General features: G+C 41.3%; 1 protein-coding gene across 2 annotated transcripts; it reads left to right on the forward strand.

The window, feature by feature from the left end:
• Nucleotides 1-934: 934 nt before the first annotated feature.
• Nucleotides 935-15,697, forward strand: LOC138715037 (synaptic vesicle glycoprotein 2B-like). 2 transcript variants are annotated; one of them, XM_069847468.1, is made up of 3 exons: nucleotides 935-1,059; nucleotides 1,531-1,925; nucleotides 13,876-15,697. In XM_069847468.1, exons 2-3 carry the CDS (start codon nucleotides 1,674-1,676, stop codon nucleotides 15,601-15,603), a joined length of 1,980 nt encoding a protein of 659 aa, XP_069703569.1. In that variant the 5' UTR covers nucleotides 935-1,059; nucleotides 1,531-1,673; the 3' UTR covers nucleotides 15,604-15,697. The 2 variants fall into 2 exon arrangements, with proteins under 2 accessions (XP_069703569.1, XP_069703570.1); XM_069847469.1 differs by having other exon boundaries at nucleotides 952-1,059; nucleotides 1,655-1,925.
• Nucleotides 15,698-16,408: the final 711 nt, after the last annotated feature.

Here is a 16,408-nt window from a genome sequence, read left to right on the forward strand (position 1 = left end):
AGGTCTATTTCACTCACGAGACGGAAATGTTACGCAAATGCCATCGAATTGAAGTTCGTCCCCTCTACAGTGTTGCTTTTATTGCAGAAAGGATATAAGACGCAATTGTTTCCATGTCAATGATTGCTATTGATTTTAAATAACTGGAATGTATAAAGATACATATTACCGTACTACATTTTCCTTCATCTGTCATCGTACACTTTTCTCGGGTAATGAAGACGAGTACCTACGTACCTTTTTTTCTTGTCACAATATAAGTTAACAGTCATCATTAAAACAATACGGAAATTAATATTTTACAAAGAAAAAATTGCAAACATAAGTAGCATTCAATGACAAAATAGTAGGCCTATAATTAGATTAAAAGCCAACAACGTTAAATTGTAAAAGTTCTCTCCGATTCTGCAATACACATAGGCTACCTTACATTTAAGACAAATTGCAATGTGACCCTGATGGAATTTTTAGACAACTTTTTCTTTTCGCATAAATGACACTTGGTTTTAAAACTTGTGTGAAGCCTTCGTTTAATGAAGCCATTTTAATTTCTTTACATTTTACAATGTTTGTTCAGGTTTCTTCTTGGCTCGCGATTTGTTGGTTCAATACAATTTAACATAAAAGTAGCTGAAATCGTGAAGCTTTCAATTATTAAATAAAATTATATGTAGAAGTTTACGTCATGGAATTTTGACTGAGTTACCATTAATGAATAGTTGTCAAATTTTAATGCGTTTACAGATGGTCTTCATTGTGCATGGCAGTAGTCAATCAGATACTGAAGGGTGACGTCAATTGCTAATTACCAGACCGTTTGATTGAAGGTTGAACAGTTGCAGGAAACACCTCGAAATCTTTACAATATAATTCTAGGCGCTAAAATTGAACACTTCATCTAAAATCTCGGATCTTTTGTAAATTCAGCGCAAAATTTGAGGGTTACAAAGCGCATGCGCGGTCTAACTGGGCGGCCGGATCGATGCCGTCGTCGCGCACTGCAGTGCCTGCTAGGCAGCGGAGAAGGTCGGTGCCAAGGAGTCTCCTGTTCGGGGCCAGGTGAGTGCATCATCCTGTCGTGGCCTATTTGACGTGCTCTATTTGACGCCATACTTTAATAAATCGTGTACCTCCAACAATCACTCCAATATGGCGGACATTCCACCTTTGAAGGAGGATGGTACACTAGCGCCAACGAATATCAAACTATATGTTTCGAAATCGTAAATATATTGTGAGTCTAGAATGTGTTATTTGCTCCACTATGGCATAGTGCTAATGGAGAAAATTATATCCCACTCCCAGGAGTGTCTCATTGCACTTGTGACGTCAGAGGGTTCCTATGACGACGTCACGCGTCGATATCGCTTCACCTACCTAGTGACGCCTGATCGGCGAGCCTAATCGATGCTTGTTTAACGACGTCTTACTGAGGGATCAATAAAGTGTATCATAGGGTAAGACGGTCGGAACGAATTCTGCCAGAGTTAGCGTTACAATCTTCGTAGTTTGTGTGCCGTTCTGTTACAGTGCATGTTCCGCTCCAGTACGGTCAGATGGCAGCACTCTCGTCACGCACGTCGCATTGATTTCCACATCTGCTCTTCACACTGTGGGCCGCGGCCCGCGCACTCATGTGTTGTGTTGTGTGCAGATGACCTGGGCCGCTCGTGATGCCTGGACGGCACGGTATGGGAGGAGCGGGGGGCAGCGGGGGCGGAGGCGGCGGGTCTTACTCGGAGTCTGCTGCTCTGGTGCGCAGCACTGAAGGCATGTCGTATACAGAGGAGGGCCGGCAACCGACGGGGGCCGGCAGTGCGGGGGGCGGCGGTACCCCCCACGATGGTGGTGAGGACGAACTTATGGACTATGTGGACTCAGACGTGTCGGTGCTGGCACAGTTCCACGAGGATGCCATCCGTCAGGTCAGTGGCGTGCATGCATCACAAGGGTGAATCAGTGGAGTGAAGGCAAGACAGATCATAGTGCGCATCAATGATGTGGAGATCTTGCATCAAACGGGTGAGTCAGTAGTGTAGAGTGAGCGGAAAGCCAGTGGCGTGAAGACAAGGCACAACAAAGCATTTACGGATTTACCTGTCGGTGTCAGAGCTGTGCAGGTTGAGCAAAGAAGGTGAGTCTGCCGCGAAGAGTGAGTGAAAGTTAGTGATGTGAAGACAAGGCCGAGCACATCTTACATCAGGTGAGTGAGTCAGTGGCGTGCAGCTAACAGTAAAGAACGAGCCCCACGTTGAAAGTGACATGCCGTTAAAACTTTCTTTTTTTTCTCTTGCTAATGGCGGGTACTTGACTTTTCGTCATTCGCCCATGTGAAGGCAGTTGTGTAGACCAATTTACCGACATAGTCGTTGCCCAGGGTGTGCCGCCATAGGAGGCTGGTCTACGTTACACCTGCGATGAGATGAGATGATGATGATGATGATGATTTGTTGGGATGCCACAGAGGAACCGGAGAAAATCCTGTGTTACCTGGACCACGGACTTGCCCAACATGTTATAAATCGAGGGTATACCGGGGATCGAACCCGGGTCCACAGAATTATAAGTCCAGCACTCTAGCCACTAGATCACCTTGGCGGTTATGTCATTAAGCTGGAAGACGGCATGCATTAAACGGATGACTGGGTGTAATGGAATCAAGACAGTAGGCTCGCCCACGACATCTCAGTTAGGCGTGCATCCAATAGTTAAAAGCCTATATGTAGTAGTAGTAGTAGTAGTAGTAGTAGTAGTAGTAGTAGTTTATTTAACGACGCTATCAACTGCAGAGGTTATTCAGCTCTGAAATTATTCAGTGAGGGTCAGAAATGACCGACGAATTTTGCCTGCTGTCCTATAATTATCAGGGCCAGGGTTCTTTATCGCCCTTGGCCTGTTTTGAATCCGCGAACCTCGGATGCAACGGCTCAGCATGATAGCTGAGTCACCATCTAGGATGATAATATAAAGAACATGCAGCAAATAGGTGAGTCCATAGTGTTGAGATAGCTATATTGAAAAAGAACAGAGAGGGAAACACGTAAAATAGGTAAATGATAAACTGATAAGCATACAGAACCATAGTAACTCTTTAATTTAATGTACACTTTAAAATGTAGAGGGCTACCTAGAAACAAGCATGCGACAGAATAGATTTACTGGAGCAGTAGTTAAATGAAAAGCATGGCGAACTAAATTTTTCGAAATACATCTGTCGCACGGTATTTTGTACATTTAAAAAATTGGTTTATTTTACGACACTTTATCAGCAGCAGTGGTAATCTAGCGTCTGTATGACATGAAGGTGATAATGCCAGCGAAATGAGTCCAGGGTCCAGCGCCGAAACTTACACATTTGCTCTTAATGAATTGAAATACCTCACCCAGGTAACTTTCCCAACCAGGATATGAACCCGGGCCCACTCGATTTACTGTCAGACATGCTAACTATACAGCGGTGGACAGAATTTTGTACACCATACTGTAAGTTTCGGAAGACGCACTGGAGATCGAACATCAATTCTTCTGATTTGAAATAAGTAATGGAGCTTTTATTCGTACTGTTTTTCTTTTTCAGAACAGTGTCGTTCTTGCAACAAGTCTCGCTGTTACAGTAGTTTTCTTTTCTTTTTCTTTCTTTTTCGTTTCCATCTTTCTTCAGATTGATGTGGTTCACCATAATACTCACAGGGGGCACGTTTTACTGGGTATTTGAAGCGATAGGTGGCAGGCCTATGACAACCAGACACATTTTTTTATTTCTTATTTTCCAGTAAAAACGTCAAATTGAAGAGGAAGACATATTTATAACAACACCAACTGAGAAAATCAAGTAAGAGTCAAAAGAAAAATATTGCTTGATCGCCCCAGGAATAGAGCTTCAGTGACATATGATGTTAGTTGGTTCGATAGGTGACAAACGGTGTTGAAGGTGTAATTAGGATTGTGAAGGAGTCGAACTGTGGCCCTTGAAGTTTTATTGTTATTATCCCAGCACTCGGTTGGAGGAGCTTGGAAAAACACAGAAATTCCAACACAAGATAGCCGATCCCTTGAATCGAACTCCGGACGTCCTGAATACAAGGCAGGAATGATAACCAATACGCCACGATCCTTGGTTGTTCGAAACTCAGAACTGTCCCACTTCCGATCATCTCCTTCAATACAATGTGATAAGGAGAATTTCAGATGTTCAATTGTTCATGTTAGCATAACAACATAAAGCTAGCACGCGAAACGACATAGAAAAATTGCACGTGTCAGACGGCCTTCCAACATCAGTTATGTCGTCATACCTTAACGAAAGGACCTACTGTACCTATTTTTTTTAAGAAAAGCACAAATCTGAAAAAAAAAAGAAAAAAAAACGCACGCACGCACACACACACACACACACGGCTTCATTTCAAAACTTCCCAGTCTAAATAACGGTATATTTCAATATAATTTAGAAAAATATCAATTTAGGTATTGAGGAGGGGAAGTTTAAAACCAGTGTTAAGTTAATTAGATTTCACCCCCTCATCCCCCTCTACTCACTTTGAATTTTCAAATGGAAGAGTATTAAATTGTTTATATATCTCATCCATTTGTTACATTTCTTTTGTTTTCTATCGTCGGCGGCAACCTGGATTGTTGTTAATGTCAGTTGCTTGTAAGATGAAAACCATTTATCTTGGGTAATTTCCTAAATTTAAAATTAAATTTACTAAATTAAATGTTCAAAATATGCTCCATTGTTAGCTACACAATAATACAGTCTATTTCAGAATTCCTCTACATAGCATTGCCATAATCTCAAACCCATACATAAATAACGCAAATCCAAACTTCGGCTTTTATTATCCTCTATCGTGTTCTAATTTTTTTTAAGAATAGGTTTATACAGTAATACACAACCATAAAATTCCTTAATATTAGTTTATGTTACTACCTGAAATAACCTATAATCAATAGTAGTCTTTTAGACTACCTCCGTGGTCTGTTGGTCAGCATGCTGGCTTCCAGATCAGAAGGTCCCAGGTTCGATTCCGATTCCAGGCTCGGCTCTCGGTACAAGAAAAATTCCCTGGGTGTCTAGAGTCTGGAAATTTGTACGAATGTGAGTGTGATTGTGAGTGTGCCGGGTTAATATTAATTAACCAATCATCACAAATATAAAAATACATCAGGACTGTCACTGTTCAGTAACCTGAACACACGTTTCAGCGTCACATTGTTGACAAGTAACTCCATCTGTTAGCACAACCATAAAGCATCTAATAGATGCTATAGAATTACCAACAACGAAAAAAAAAAAGTCTTTTATTTTTGTAGTTTTATTCTCTTAAGCTCTAATCAACAATACCAACAATCCAGGTTGCTAGGCGACGATACAAAACAAAAGATGTGAAACAAATCAATGAGATGTATAAAAAAATTTAATACTTTTTCAAATTTACATATAAAATATAGGGGAGCTAGTGGAAATTTCAAAAGGTATGGTTGGTCGTAAGAGGTGAACCTAAAATTCATTTAATCCTGGCTTTAACTCTGTTTAAATTAAATTTAATTGAGATAGTTATTTAGACTGGGAAATTTGTATATGAAAGCTCGTTACGGTAACTTATCTATACTAATAATAAATGTTTCTGGCAATTTTCGCTTTTACAAAAATAATTGGTGTTAGCATGTATAATGAACTGCCCTGAGATCGAAAATTGAATTTTTGACATTTTTATTTTTTATGTAAATTTGTTACCTTTTCATGCGATAATGGCTAAAACGATTTCTATAAAAATTGTTATATGAAATAAGTTAAATTCCACGTAGATTTTAGGCTATATGGCATTCAAAATACTTTCTTTAAAAAGGGGGGGGGTATAAGGAGGACTGAAGTAAATAACTCGAAGTATCTCGCTTATTATTGATTTTTTAGGATAACATTACATAACAAAATTTTCTTTAAAAAATGTTTCCGACAAGTTTTATTTTAGGCAACATTTTATAGAACCGACATTGAACGATATATATATAATTTGAACTGGTAATGGAAATTACGGGAAAACGGCTAAACGAATTTTAATAAATGACCCCTCATTTTGAAGCTTGGAACCCAAAGTTTTTCAGAAAAATAGTAGTTTTCAGTGAAATTCTATTTTCCTACATCATTTTCCTATTTTCCAAAATCCATCTGTCGTCAGTTTTGAGAAATAATGGCTTTTCAGAATAAAACAAAACACAAACACACTACAATAAACAATATCACACGAAGGCTGCTGACATGCTCGTATTTAGAGTTCAGATGGCTTAGATTCTCTGACATCGTAATGCCAATATGTCGATCAGAACGTTTCTGTAATATTGGTTATTAAAAACTTCAAGACTTACTGAAAAGAATTTACAGGTCAGATTCTCTGGTGTGTAATTTTCTGAGTACATCTGTGTATTGGATATTAAAAACTACAAAACTTAAGAATGTTCGATGACATTATTACCATTAAAAATGAAATATTATTATACTGAATGCCATGATGTATTGTCACTAATTATACAGATTAATGCTTTATTGATGATATGAAAGTGAAACCTTTTGGGGTTATATAAGTAGGCGTAGAGAATATCTGAAGTTAGATCTTCATTTCTATAATACAGTATTTACTGAGTGACGGCTATATAGTAGTATATACAAAACGTACGTAAGATAACAATATTGTTATTAAAAATGAAATATTGTTATAGTTATTAATCAAGTGCTATGGGTCTTTTCCATATATTTAATGGCGGTATGGTATAGATATTTAAAGCTGAAAGTTAGAATTTATAAAACAGTTATGCTACCGGTTGTTCTTTATGGTTGTGAAACTTGGACTCTCACTTTGAGAGAGGAAGAGAGATTAAGAGTGTTCGAAAATAAGATGCTTAGGAAAATATTTGGGGCTAAGAGGGATGAAGTTATAGGAAAATGGAGGAAGTTACACAACGCAGAACTACACGCATTGCATTCTTTACCTAACATAATTAGGAACATTAAATACAGATGTTTGAGATGGCAGCGCATGTAGCACGTATGGGTTAATCTAGAAATGGATATAGAGTGTTAGTTGGAAAACCTGAAGGGAAAAGACCTTGAGGAAGGCAGACGTAGATGGGAGGATAATATTAAAATGGATTTGAGAGAGACAGGATATGATGGTAGAGACTGGATTAATCTTGCTCAGGATAGGGACCGATAGTGGGCTTATGTGAGGGCGGCAATGAACCTTTGGGTTCCTTAAAAGCCATTTGTAAGTAAGTGATATATATATATATATATATATATATATATATATATATATATATATATATATATATGTGTGTGTGTGTGTGTGTGTGTGATTCTCTTCAGTATTGTCTGGACGAAGCGCAAAAATTATAATGCCTAAGGAAAGAACAAAAGGTATTACTTACTGATAAAATCAGAGGCCTACAAAATGTTAAAGTGTCCCGATCACTTTAGCAAGATCTCTTTGCAGGATAAAATGATTCTACCCTCTACATTTCAAGGTAGTTCACGAAACATTCAGCAGCTATACCAAGACACTATGTCTATTGTTGAGAAGCATGGCAAACCTGATATTTTCTTAATTCTCACCTACAATCCGCAATGACCTGAAATACATGGTCAAAAAAAGTTCAGCATAATTAGGCATATAACGGTTTTTATTAATTAAAATAAAATATATAAATTATAATTGGGTTTCTTGGTTCCACAGAATAAACTTAAAAGTAGAAATACACTATTTGTTAATAATGCACTCAATATGAAATGAAAAAATTGCATTGTTTGGAAACAACGGAAAAGATAAGGGAAGTTGAAATTCGTACATCATCAAAGAAAAGGCAGTGGTGCTTTCAGTACCCTGTTTAATAACGTGTTAGTCCTCCACGAACCCTGAGGCACTCTTGTGTGCGACGGGGCATACTCAGTACCAACGCATCTAAGCTCTCCTGAGGCAAATTGTCCCATTCTTCCAAGGCAGCATTCCTGAGTTCTTGAATCGTTAATGGGTGATGTGGACGATTGGAAATGGCTCTCCTGAGAAAGCTCCATACAGGCTCTATGCAGTTCATATCCGGTGAGCATGCTGGCCAATCCATTCTTCGGATCCCATGTTCTACCAGATACCGCTGCACACTATGAGCACGATGAGGCCGAGCATTATCGTCCTGTAGAGTGAACCCTTCTCCTACAGTCTCTGCAAAACCACTTACTATGGGTTGGAGGATGTTGTTCTCATACACGGCAGCAGTCATGTTTCCCTCTATTGAAACCAGTGGTGTGCGGCGGCCAAACATGACACCTGCCCAAAACAAGATTGAACCACCAAACTGTTGGTGACGTTCCACGGTCATTGAGGGGTGATTTCGTTCCCCTGTTCGTCTCCATACGCGAATACAGTTGTTGTCAGGGTGTAGGCCCATTCTCACTTCGTCTGAGAATAAAGTTCTGGTCCATTGGTCTCGTGTCCAATTCTCATGTGCTCTAGCCCATCTTGCACGAGCACCCCTGTGATGTGGACGGAGTGCTGGAGTCTTGAGTGGTCTTCGAGCATACAACCCTATGTCATGAAGTCTATTGCGCACAGTTTGGCTACTTACAACAACACCAGTGGCTTCGCGCAGGTCATGGCGCAGAGTTGTAGCTGAGGCTATAGGGTTCCTACGTGCAGATAACCTTACATACCGGTCCTGACCTGGTGGTGTTTTGCGTGGACGGCCCTCGCGAGGTCGATCTGCTATTGACTGGGTTTCCTGGAACTTTCTCCACAGTCTGGAGACAATACTCTGATTCACATGAAGGATGTTAGCAACATCAACTTGTCTCATGTTTTGTTCCATCAAAGTGATGATTTTGATGCGGTCTGCCATTGTAAGGGTGTTCCGAGCCATTGTACTGCACTATGAAGCACTATGAAGCAAAACGACACTGATTGAACTTTGCTCGAATTACAGACTTTGTTTACTAGCCGTGATTTGGACGTTACCTAGTGATGCAGAATAAAACAAATGAAAAAGTTTGAATTGGTAAACATAATACGTGCCACATAAAACCAAAAGAAACATAAATATCAGGTATTATTGGGTAAACTGGAAATATACTTAACTTTTTTTGACCAGTGTAGCTACTGCTTCACGCCCACATGAAAAACTGACTGATCATCCTGGCATTCTTGCTTGCGTTTTCGCATTGAAACTCAAGAACTGAAGATACAAGTTATAGGTTCAATAAAAAGTATTTAGTGTAAAGAAAACCATTCAGAGGGATGTGTTTCATTATTATGGAAGCAAATAACTTCCAAAATGTCTGGTATTCTTCATTGGAAATAAATTTGAAAAATTTTAATTTGAACTTTTAATGAACTTAGTTTGCAGCATTTGCTGCACAAGCCACTAGTAGCCTAATTCTTTATCCGTTGATTGAGGAATGCACACTGTTCAAGACTGTTTAAAATCATTGTATGTAGTGTTTCCTTGACAGTCCGGGACAAGTACTTAAATACCTGATAATGATGAACGGTCGGTACCAACTCCTCGAGGATCTATCTTAGGATAGATACTCGAGGAGCTGGTACCGGCGGCCGTTCATTATCCTCAGTATATCGTACATGACGCGTCATTTCAGTGTTGTCACTAACTGCCGCATCAGCGTGCTCTCAACTGTAAGGAAGAATGCCGAGATGTAGGGCCTACTCTGCTATTTTGCGAAGGGTAGAACCGCCGGGCTCCTATAGGTTCTTTATTGCAGCTATCACGATTTGAGCTAATTTCCTTGCCTTCATCTCCGTTGATTGTCGAGTTTTTTTTTTTTTTTTTTTTTAAAGCAAAGATTTGTTCTGGACCGAAGGTACATAGGACCTTAAATATGCATAGTTAACCGACGAACAAAGAATTCATCTAATAGGGTTCAAAAGTATATAACTAAAAACTTACGTAAGATAATATTGTTATTAAAAATGAAATATTTTTATACTTATTAATCAAGTGGGGTTGTTCTTTTTCATACACTTAATGCGGTGTGGTGTAGATATTTATATGCGTCATTCTCTTCAATATTGGCTCGAGACAGCGCAAAAATTACAGTTCCTAAGGAAAGACCAAAAAGTATTAAGTACTTACTGATAAAATAAGAGGCCTACAAAATTTTGTAGTCTTCCGATCATTTCAGCAAGTTCTCCTAGCAGGATAAAATGATTTTACCCTCTACATATCAAGCTCTACATGCAGCAGCTATACCAAGATGCTATGTCTATTGTTCTAAAGCATAGCAAACCTGACGTTTTTTAACTTTCACCTACAATCCACAATGACCTGAAATAGCTATTGATTTACTCCCAAATGAAAAACCCGCTCATCGTCCTGACATTACTTGCGTTTTCGCGTTGAAACTCGAACATTGAAGGTGGATAGGTTCAAGAAAAAGTATTTGGCATAAAAAACATTCAGAGGGAGTATGTTTCATTATTATGGAAGCAAATAACTTTCAAATAACTGATATTCTTCATTGGCAATAAATCTGAAAAATTTTTATTTGAACGTCTAATGAACTTAGTTTGCAGCATTTGCTGCACAAGCCACTAGTATATGAGTTTTAAAGTAACAATGCTATGTAGCTATATCCGTGCGACCTCAATCAGGCTTAAAAAATGAAAACCAATGACTCTGGGATTATTTAAGATGGCCTTGTACAAAAAACGGAAGATAGTCATTTAACACTTTTTTTTTATTAATTGAATATGTCCGAACGAGTAAAACTTATATTCAGGAGCTATACAAGAACAGACGCATAATATATTGTACAACATAATAGGCTATAACAAATGATAAAGCTACAGTCTGTGAAAAACATGTAATATGACATGAATTCATTCATTCATCATCATTTAGTGTTCTGCCCAAGGGCAGGTCTTTCACGGCAAACCCAGGAAAGGTCGCAGTGCTGGGTCGTAGTGCCCACCTCCCGAAAATGCCACTTCTACCTCCCTCCTCTCGTATCAGAAACAGTTAAGTCGGAGGGTCCCATATACGTAATTAGAGGATTACGATCATATTTTACGCGTGAAAAGGTAGGAATTTTCTGTGTCTCATTATAAACCACTAATGTACTTTTTAATATTTACATTACTTTTAAAATACTGATTTTCGTAAATATAAAAATAGATTTAAAATTTATATGTCGTACAACTATTTAAGTAAATATGTGCAAAATTTATTAGGCTACATTTAATTACATAAACCGTACAATCTACAGTGTGTCTCAAAATTTGCGCACACAGACATCTATGAAAATGGAGACGAAAATGTTAGTGACAAAATTTCTTTGGAAGAATTTTTAGTATGTAGTACAATGTGGCAAATGTTTTTCTTTTGGAATTATAAAATACGTATCGTATGCCCTTTGTGTGTAATTCATAAAATGAAAGCTCGCCTTATTTGAGTGCATATTAAATTATTTCGTTTATGTATATTTTAAAATAATAGTTCAAGGAAACGAACTGTAAATAATAATATCTTTTGCAACATGATAAAGAAACTGAATTGTTACGGAAGGTATAAAACATATACCTAACGAATCTTTTTACAAATACGTAGGCCTATACTGAAAATGTATCTTTTCTAATGAAAATACGCGAATCCTGATCACTAGTTAAATGACTGACTGTGCCACATTTTCATAGTTTATACCCATTTACGGGAAAGGGAGAAAATAAATTGGCGTGGAGACCATACAGAGTTGAATGTGCTTCGGACACGCAGGCAAGGAAGCAGGGGTATACATGAGACAAATGAGTTAAGGGTTTGTAGGCAATACTGCTAATGTAATAAGATCAATAAGCCAGTGGCTTGCAGGCAAGGCAGTAGGAGTAGCGTATACGCGTGCATCACATTAATTAGTCACGGGTTGCAAGCAATAGAGAAGAGAGAAGGCCTACACAGTCGGTGACGTACAAGCAATACTAAAATGTAACATGACGAATGAACCAGTGTAGCGCACATAATGAGATGAGTCAGCGGTGTGCAGGCAATACAGAATATATTGTGCATTAGGTGGTAAGTGCAAGTGGTATTACAGGCAATACTGAAGAAAGTGTACATCAGTGGCGTGTATGCGATAAAGATGAGAATATACCAGTGGCGACTCGTGATATTTTTTGTATGTAGGATATGAGATTGACGACTGATGACCAAGACAGAAACTAATAATAATAATAATAATAATAATAATAATAATAATAATAATAATAATATAATATTAGTAATAATAATAATGGTAGCTGTGAATATATTGAATAAGCAGTCGCGGACAGCCGATGAGGGGGGGGTCCTCCAGTTTGGGGGTTGGGCGAAGGGCTAACAACCCATCACCTTAAAAACAGCTTGTTACGAATCCTTCAAATAAGCCTCGGAATGGGACTGATTCTCTGGCACGACCACAGCAAAGGAATAGAATGGATTAATCTTGCTCAGGATAGGGACCAATGGCGGACTTATGTGAGGGCGGCAATGAAACTCCGGGTTCCTTAAAAGCCAGTAAGTAATAATAATAATAATAATAATAATAATAATAATAATAATAATAATAATAGAACATGCAATACAAGTAGGCCTATGTTAGTCTTTGACTCATCATTCTGGAACTGGCAATTTATTAGTAGTGAACTTCGATCCTCCTCCCCTTTTTAGTTACGAAGATGGCTCCTAAGCCATTGTACTGCCCGATATTTACCGATGCTCTGTCGTACGTTTGCGCAATTAATTTCTTGTTACAGTTAAATTCTTCTAAATAATCAAATACAAATTCAGATATTCTTTCAGCTGTCCTGTCATCTGAAAGTTCTGTTAATTCTTGTATTTATCATAGCTTATTTTATTTATTTTTATGTCATTTCGTTTTTTACTCATTTTGTTTTTATATTATATCATTGTAAATTATTTATTATTTCGTTTATTATATTCTTTTAAAATGACCAATGAACTGCATTTAAGGAGGCTATAAGGGTACTTGAAAATTCTTGTTGTAGTCTCTGACAGGGTCTCTACCACCCAGAAAGAAGGGTCGTAGTATTAGGATGCATGGACATATCCTCAAACACGGTTAAACTCAGCCGTATCCCACCCTCCGCACCCACCCCTGTCCGCTAACTTCACTGCTAGAAATACCGTTTGCTGTAAGATATTTGGATAGTTCCTCGGAAATTATTTCTGAGCTGTGCAGTGGCGACAACTCACGACAGAAAGCGGAAACTTAAAGGAAATTAATACGTCGGGACGCATTGAAAATCAAAATCTGTAATTAAAATGTGTTCTGTCCTCAGAGGCACGAAATTAAACTCCTTCATGGAGGATCGCCACTGGAATATACATTGGCGTATGAGTCAAAGGCATGCAGTTAGGCTTAATACACAGAATCCTAGAACACTGTGTAGCTTATAGACAAGGCACTTTATGCAATTTAATCATAAATCGAGCGGTGAAGTGCGAAGTTTATTCATGCGGGGGAATAGACAGCACGAATCACTGACATATTCAACAGTGACGTGCAAACAAAGTATAGCTAGAGGATGAGTTGAATGAATGAATGAATGGAGAGAGGGGAAATGGATGGAAAAACATTAAAAGGTACGCGAAAACGAGTCCTTGCAAGGGGGTTCGGAGTTGAAAAAAATGAATATGTGACCTCCAAGCCTGTTGGCCACTTGACTCAGTTTCGCTGTTCCACTGAAAGAGCTGTAGAAAATTCTGAAGGGGAAATGCCGAAAATGGACGTAACCTAATAGCTACCACATATGGACGAGTTAAGATACGAATGAGCTATGTGACTGTCAACTAATTTGCGGCTTGTTCTGGGACTTGCAGGCAGGCTTCGGGTACTCACAGTGGCTGGTCCTGCTGGTGTCGGGGCTGGGGCTTGCGGCCGACGCGGTGGAGTTGTTCGCCGTGCCCTACATCCTGCCCAGCGCCGAGGTCGAGTTGTGCATCGATGACGGGCAAAAAGCCTGGCTCACCGGCATCACGTTCCTGGGGGCCATGACGGGCGGCGTAGTCTGGGGCAACCTGGCAGATCGCATGGGGCGCCGGCGGACGCTGCTGTCGGCACTGGGCGTCAACGCCGTGTTCAGCGTGATCGCCGCCTTCATGCCCACGTACGGCACCTTCGTGACGGCGCGCCTCTGCTCGGCGGTGGGCGTGGGCGGTGCGCTGCCCATCGTGTTCGCTTACTACGGCGAGTTCCTGTGCAAGGCGGACCGCGCTCGCCATCTGAGCGCGCTGCTGGCCTGCTGGGCGCTGGGCGGCGCCCTGGTGGCGGGCGTGGCGTGGGGCGTGCTGCCGCGCACCGGTGCCGACGTCGTGGTGGAGAGCAGGGAGCACTTCAGCGCCTGGCACCAGTTCCTGCTGGTGTGCGCGCTGCCTTCGCTGGCCGCCGTCGTGGGGCTGGTGTTCTTGCCGGAGTCGCCGCGCTTCTTGCTCGAGGCCGGGCGCGAGGTCGAGGCCATGATGGTGTACCAGCGCGTGTACAAGGCCAACAACCCGGCGGCGCACGCGCAGTACCAGTTGTCCGAGCTGGAGTTGCCGGGCAAGCGCCCCGCCGGCCGCGGGATGGCGTCTCCCGGCAAGTCGGTGCTGGCCGACATGACTTACAGTTTCGAGTTGTTCTGGAACTCGTTCTTGCAGCTGCTCGTGCGGCCCCAGTTGCCCGCCACTCTGGTGCTGGTGGCGCTGTGGTTCACTGCCGCCTTTGCACACTTCGGACTGGCCGCCTGGTTCCCAGGCTACGTGCAACTGCTGCAGACGCGTGACTATAACGCGCGCACGCTCGTGTTCGTTAACGCGTCGTGCGAGGGCGCCGTGTACAACAAATCCATTGAGAACGTGCGCTGGGTGGACAGCTCATTCCGCAACTGTTCGTTCCGCGACCTGACGCTGAGCCACGTGACTTTCGACAACTGCCGCCTGGAGGGCGTGGGCTTCGAGGTGGTCAAGAGTAGCCGCACCTACTTCCACAACTGCGACATCCGCAACTCGCGCTTCGTGGACACGGACCTGTCGACGCAGCACTTCCGCAACTGCTCGTGGTTCAACAACGACATGCTCAGCCTGTCTGCGGGCTGCGGCCTCGACTTCGACTACAACATCCATCTGCCGGAGGCGGTGCGGGAACAGCTCGTGGGGCGCCTGGCGCTCCTGCCCGGCGCTCTGGCCTGCGCCCTGACCGCGGACCGCCTGGGGCGAGCGCGTCTAGTGGGGCTCTCTCTCTTCTTGTCGGCCGCCGCGGCGCTAGGCATCTGGTTTCTGGAGACGGACGCCGTCGTGCTCGGCCTCGAAGCAGTGTTCGGCCTGGTGTTCTTCGCGGGCTGGGGCGCCCTGGACATCGCCACCGTGGAGGCGTACCCGACGCATCTCAGGACCACGGGCTTCGGCTTCGTGGGTGCCTCGTGCCGCCTGGGCGGCGCCTTGGGCACGCTCACCTTCAGCAACCTGGTGGACACGAGCCGCGCAGTCCCCATGCTCACTGCCGTGGTCGTGTTGCTTCTGGGGGGACTCGCCTCCGTCAAGATGCCGGACACGGGCTCCGTGCTGCTGTAACATAGTCGCTTAGTGTGTCTGTTCGTGCTTATAGATGCATTGTTATACCTCTGTTTACTGTAAACTGCATCAGAAATACATTTACTTTAGAATATTTTACAGTCGTGATTGTAGAATGTTGAATCCATCATGCACATCAGCATTACTATTTTATTACATAAAACAGGCACAGTTTTACCAATAAAATGCCACTGAAAAGCATAATTTCCCTACATTTTCACTTAATTTTCCTTAAATATCTTTCTTTCCTAATTGAAGGCCTTTTTTTATATAAAGTTGATAACAAGGAAATTAACGATGGAAGAACATCACACTCATTCTGACATGTGGAGAAAGAGGTAAATTAGCCGGTTGGAGGGAAGTAAAATAATTTAATCTCAGATTGTAGAAAAAATTCATCTGCCAGTCCCTCACGAAGTCAGGACAGATGTGATTGATGAACAATGTCTCATGATACTGTAAAGGCCTCCGACGAACAAAACAGGAAACGAATCAATGAGTATGAAAGCTGGTCATTAAGGCAGTAGTTACATTGTATCCAGGGCTGAGAACAGCAGCGGAAAGAGACCTTAAAGAAGCAAAGAAGAGAAGACATAATCCAAGTTGGGCTCGACCACTCACTGCGACGCAAGATATCAGGTTAGTAACAAAATTAACAACTTTCCTATGATTTGCGCTGAATGCTAATAATAATAATAATAATAATAATAATAATAATAATAATAATAATAATATCATCATACAAAAACACTGTTGAGTCTAGTGGCTCGTTCCGTCCCTATTAAAACTACTGATTCCATCTTAA

This window comes from Periplaneta americana, chromosome 15 (genome assembly GCF_040183065.1).
Source record: "Periplaneta americana isolate PAMFEO1 chromosome 15, P.americana_PAMFEO1_priV1, whole genome shotgun sequence".
Taxonomy (NCBI): Eukaryota; Metazoa; Arthropoda; class Insecta; order Blattodea; family Blattidae; genus Periplaneta; species Periplaneta americana.

Excerpts from the sequence above, each read along its gene's own strand:
- LOC138715037 (XM_069847468.1), top strand. The coding sequence starts at position 1,674 with ATGCCTGGACGGCACGGTATGGGAGGAGCGGGGGGCAGCGGGGGCGGA. Across the intron at positions 1,926-13,875 it reads ACGAGGATGCCATCCGTCAG|GCAGGCTTCGGGTACTCACA; the intron begins GTCAGTGGCGTG and ends TGGGACTTGCAG.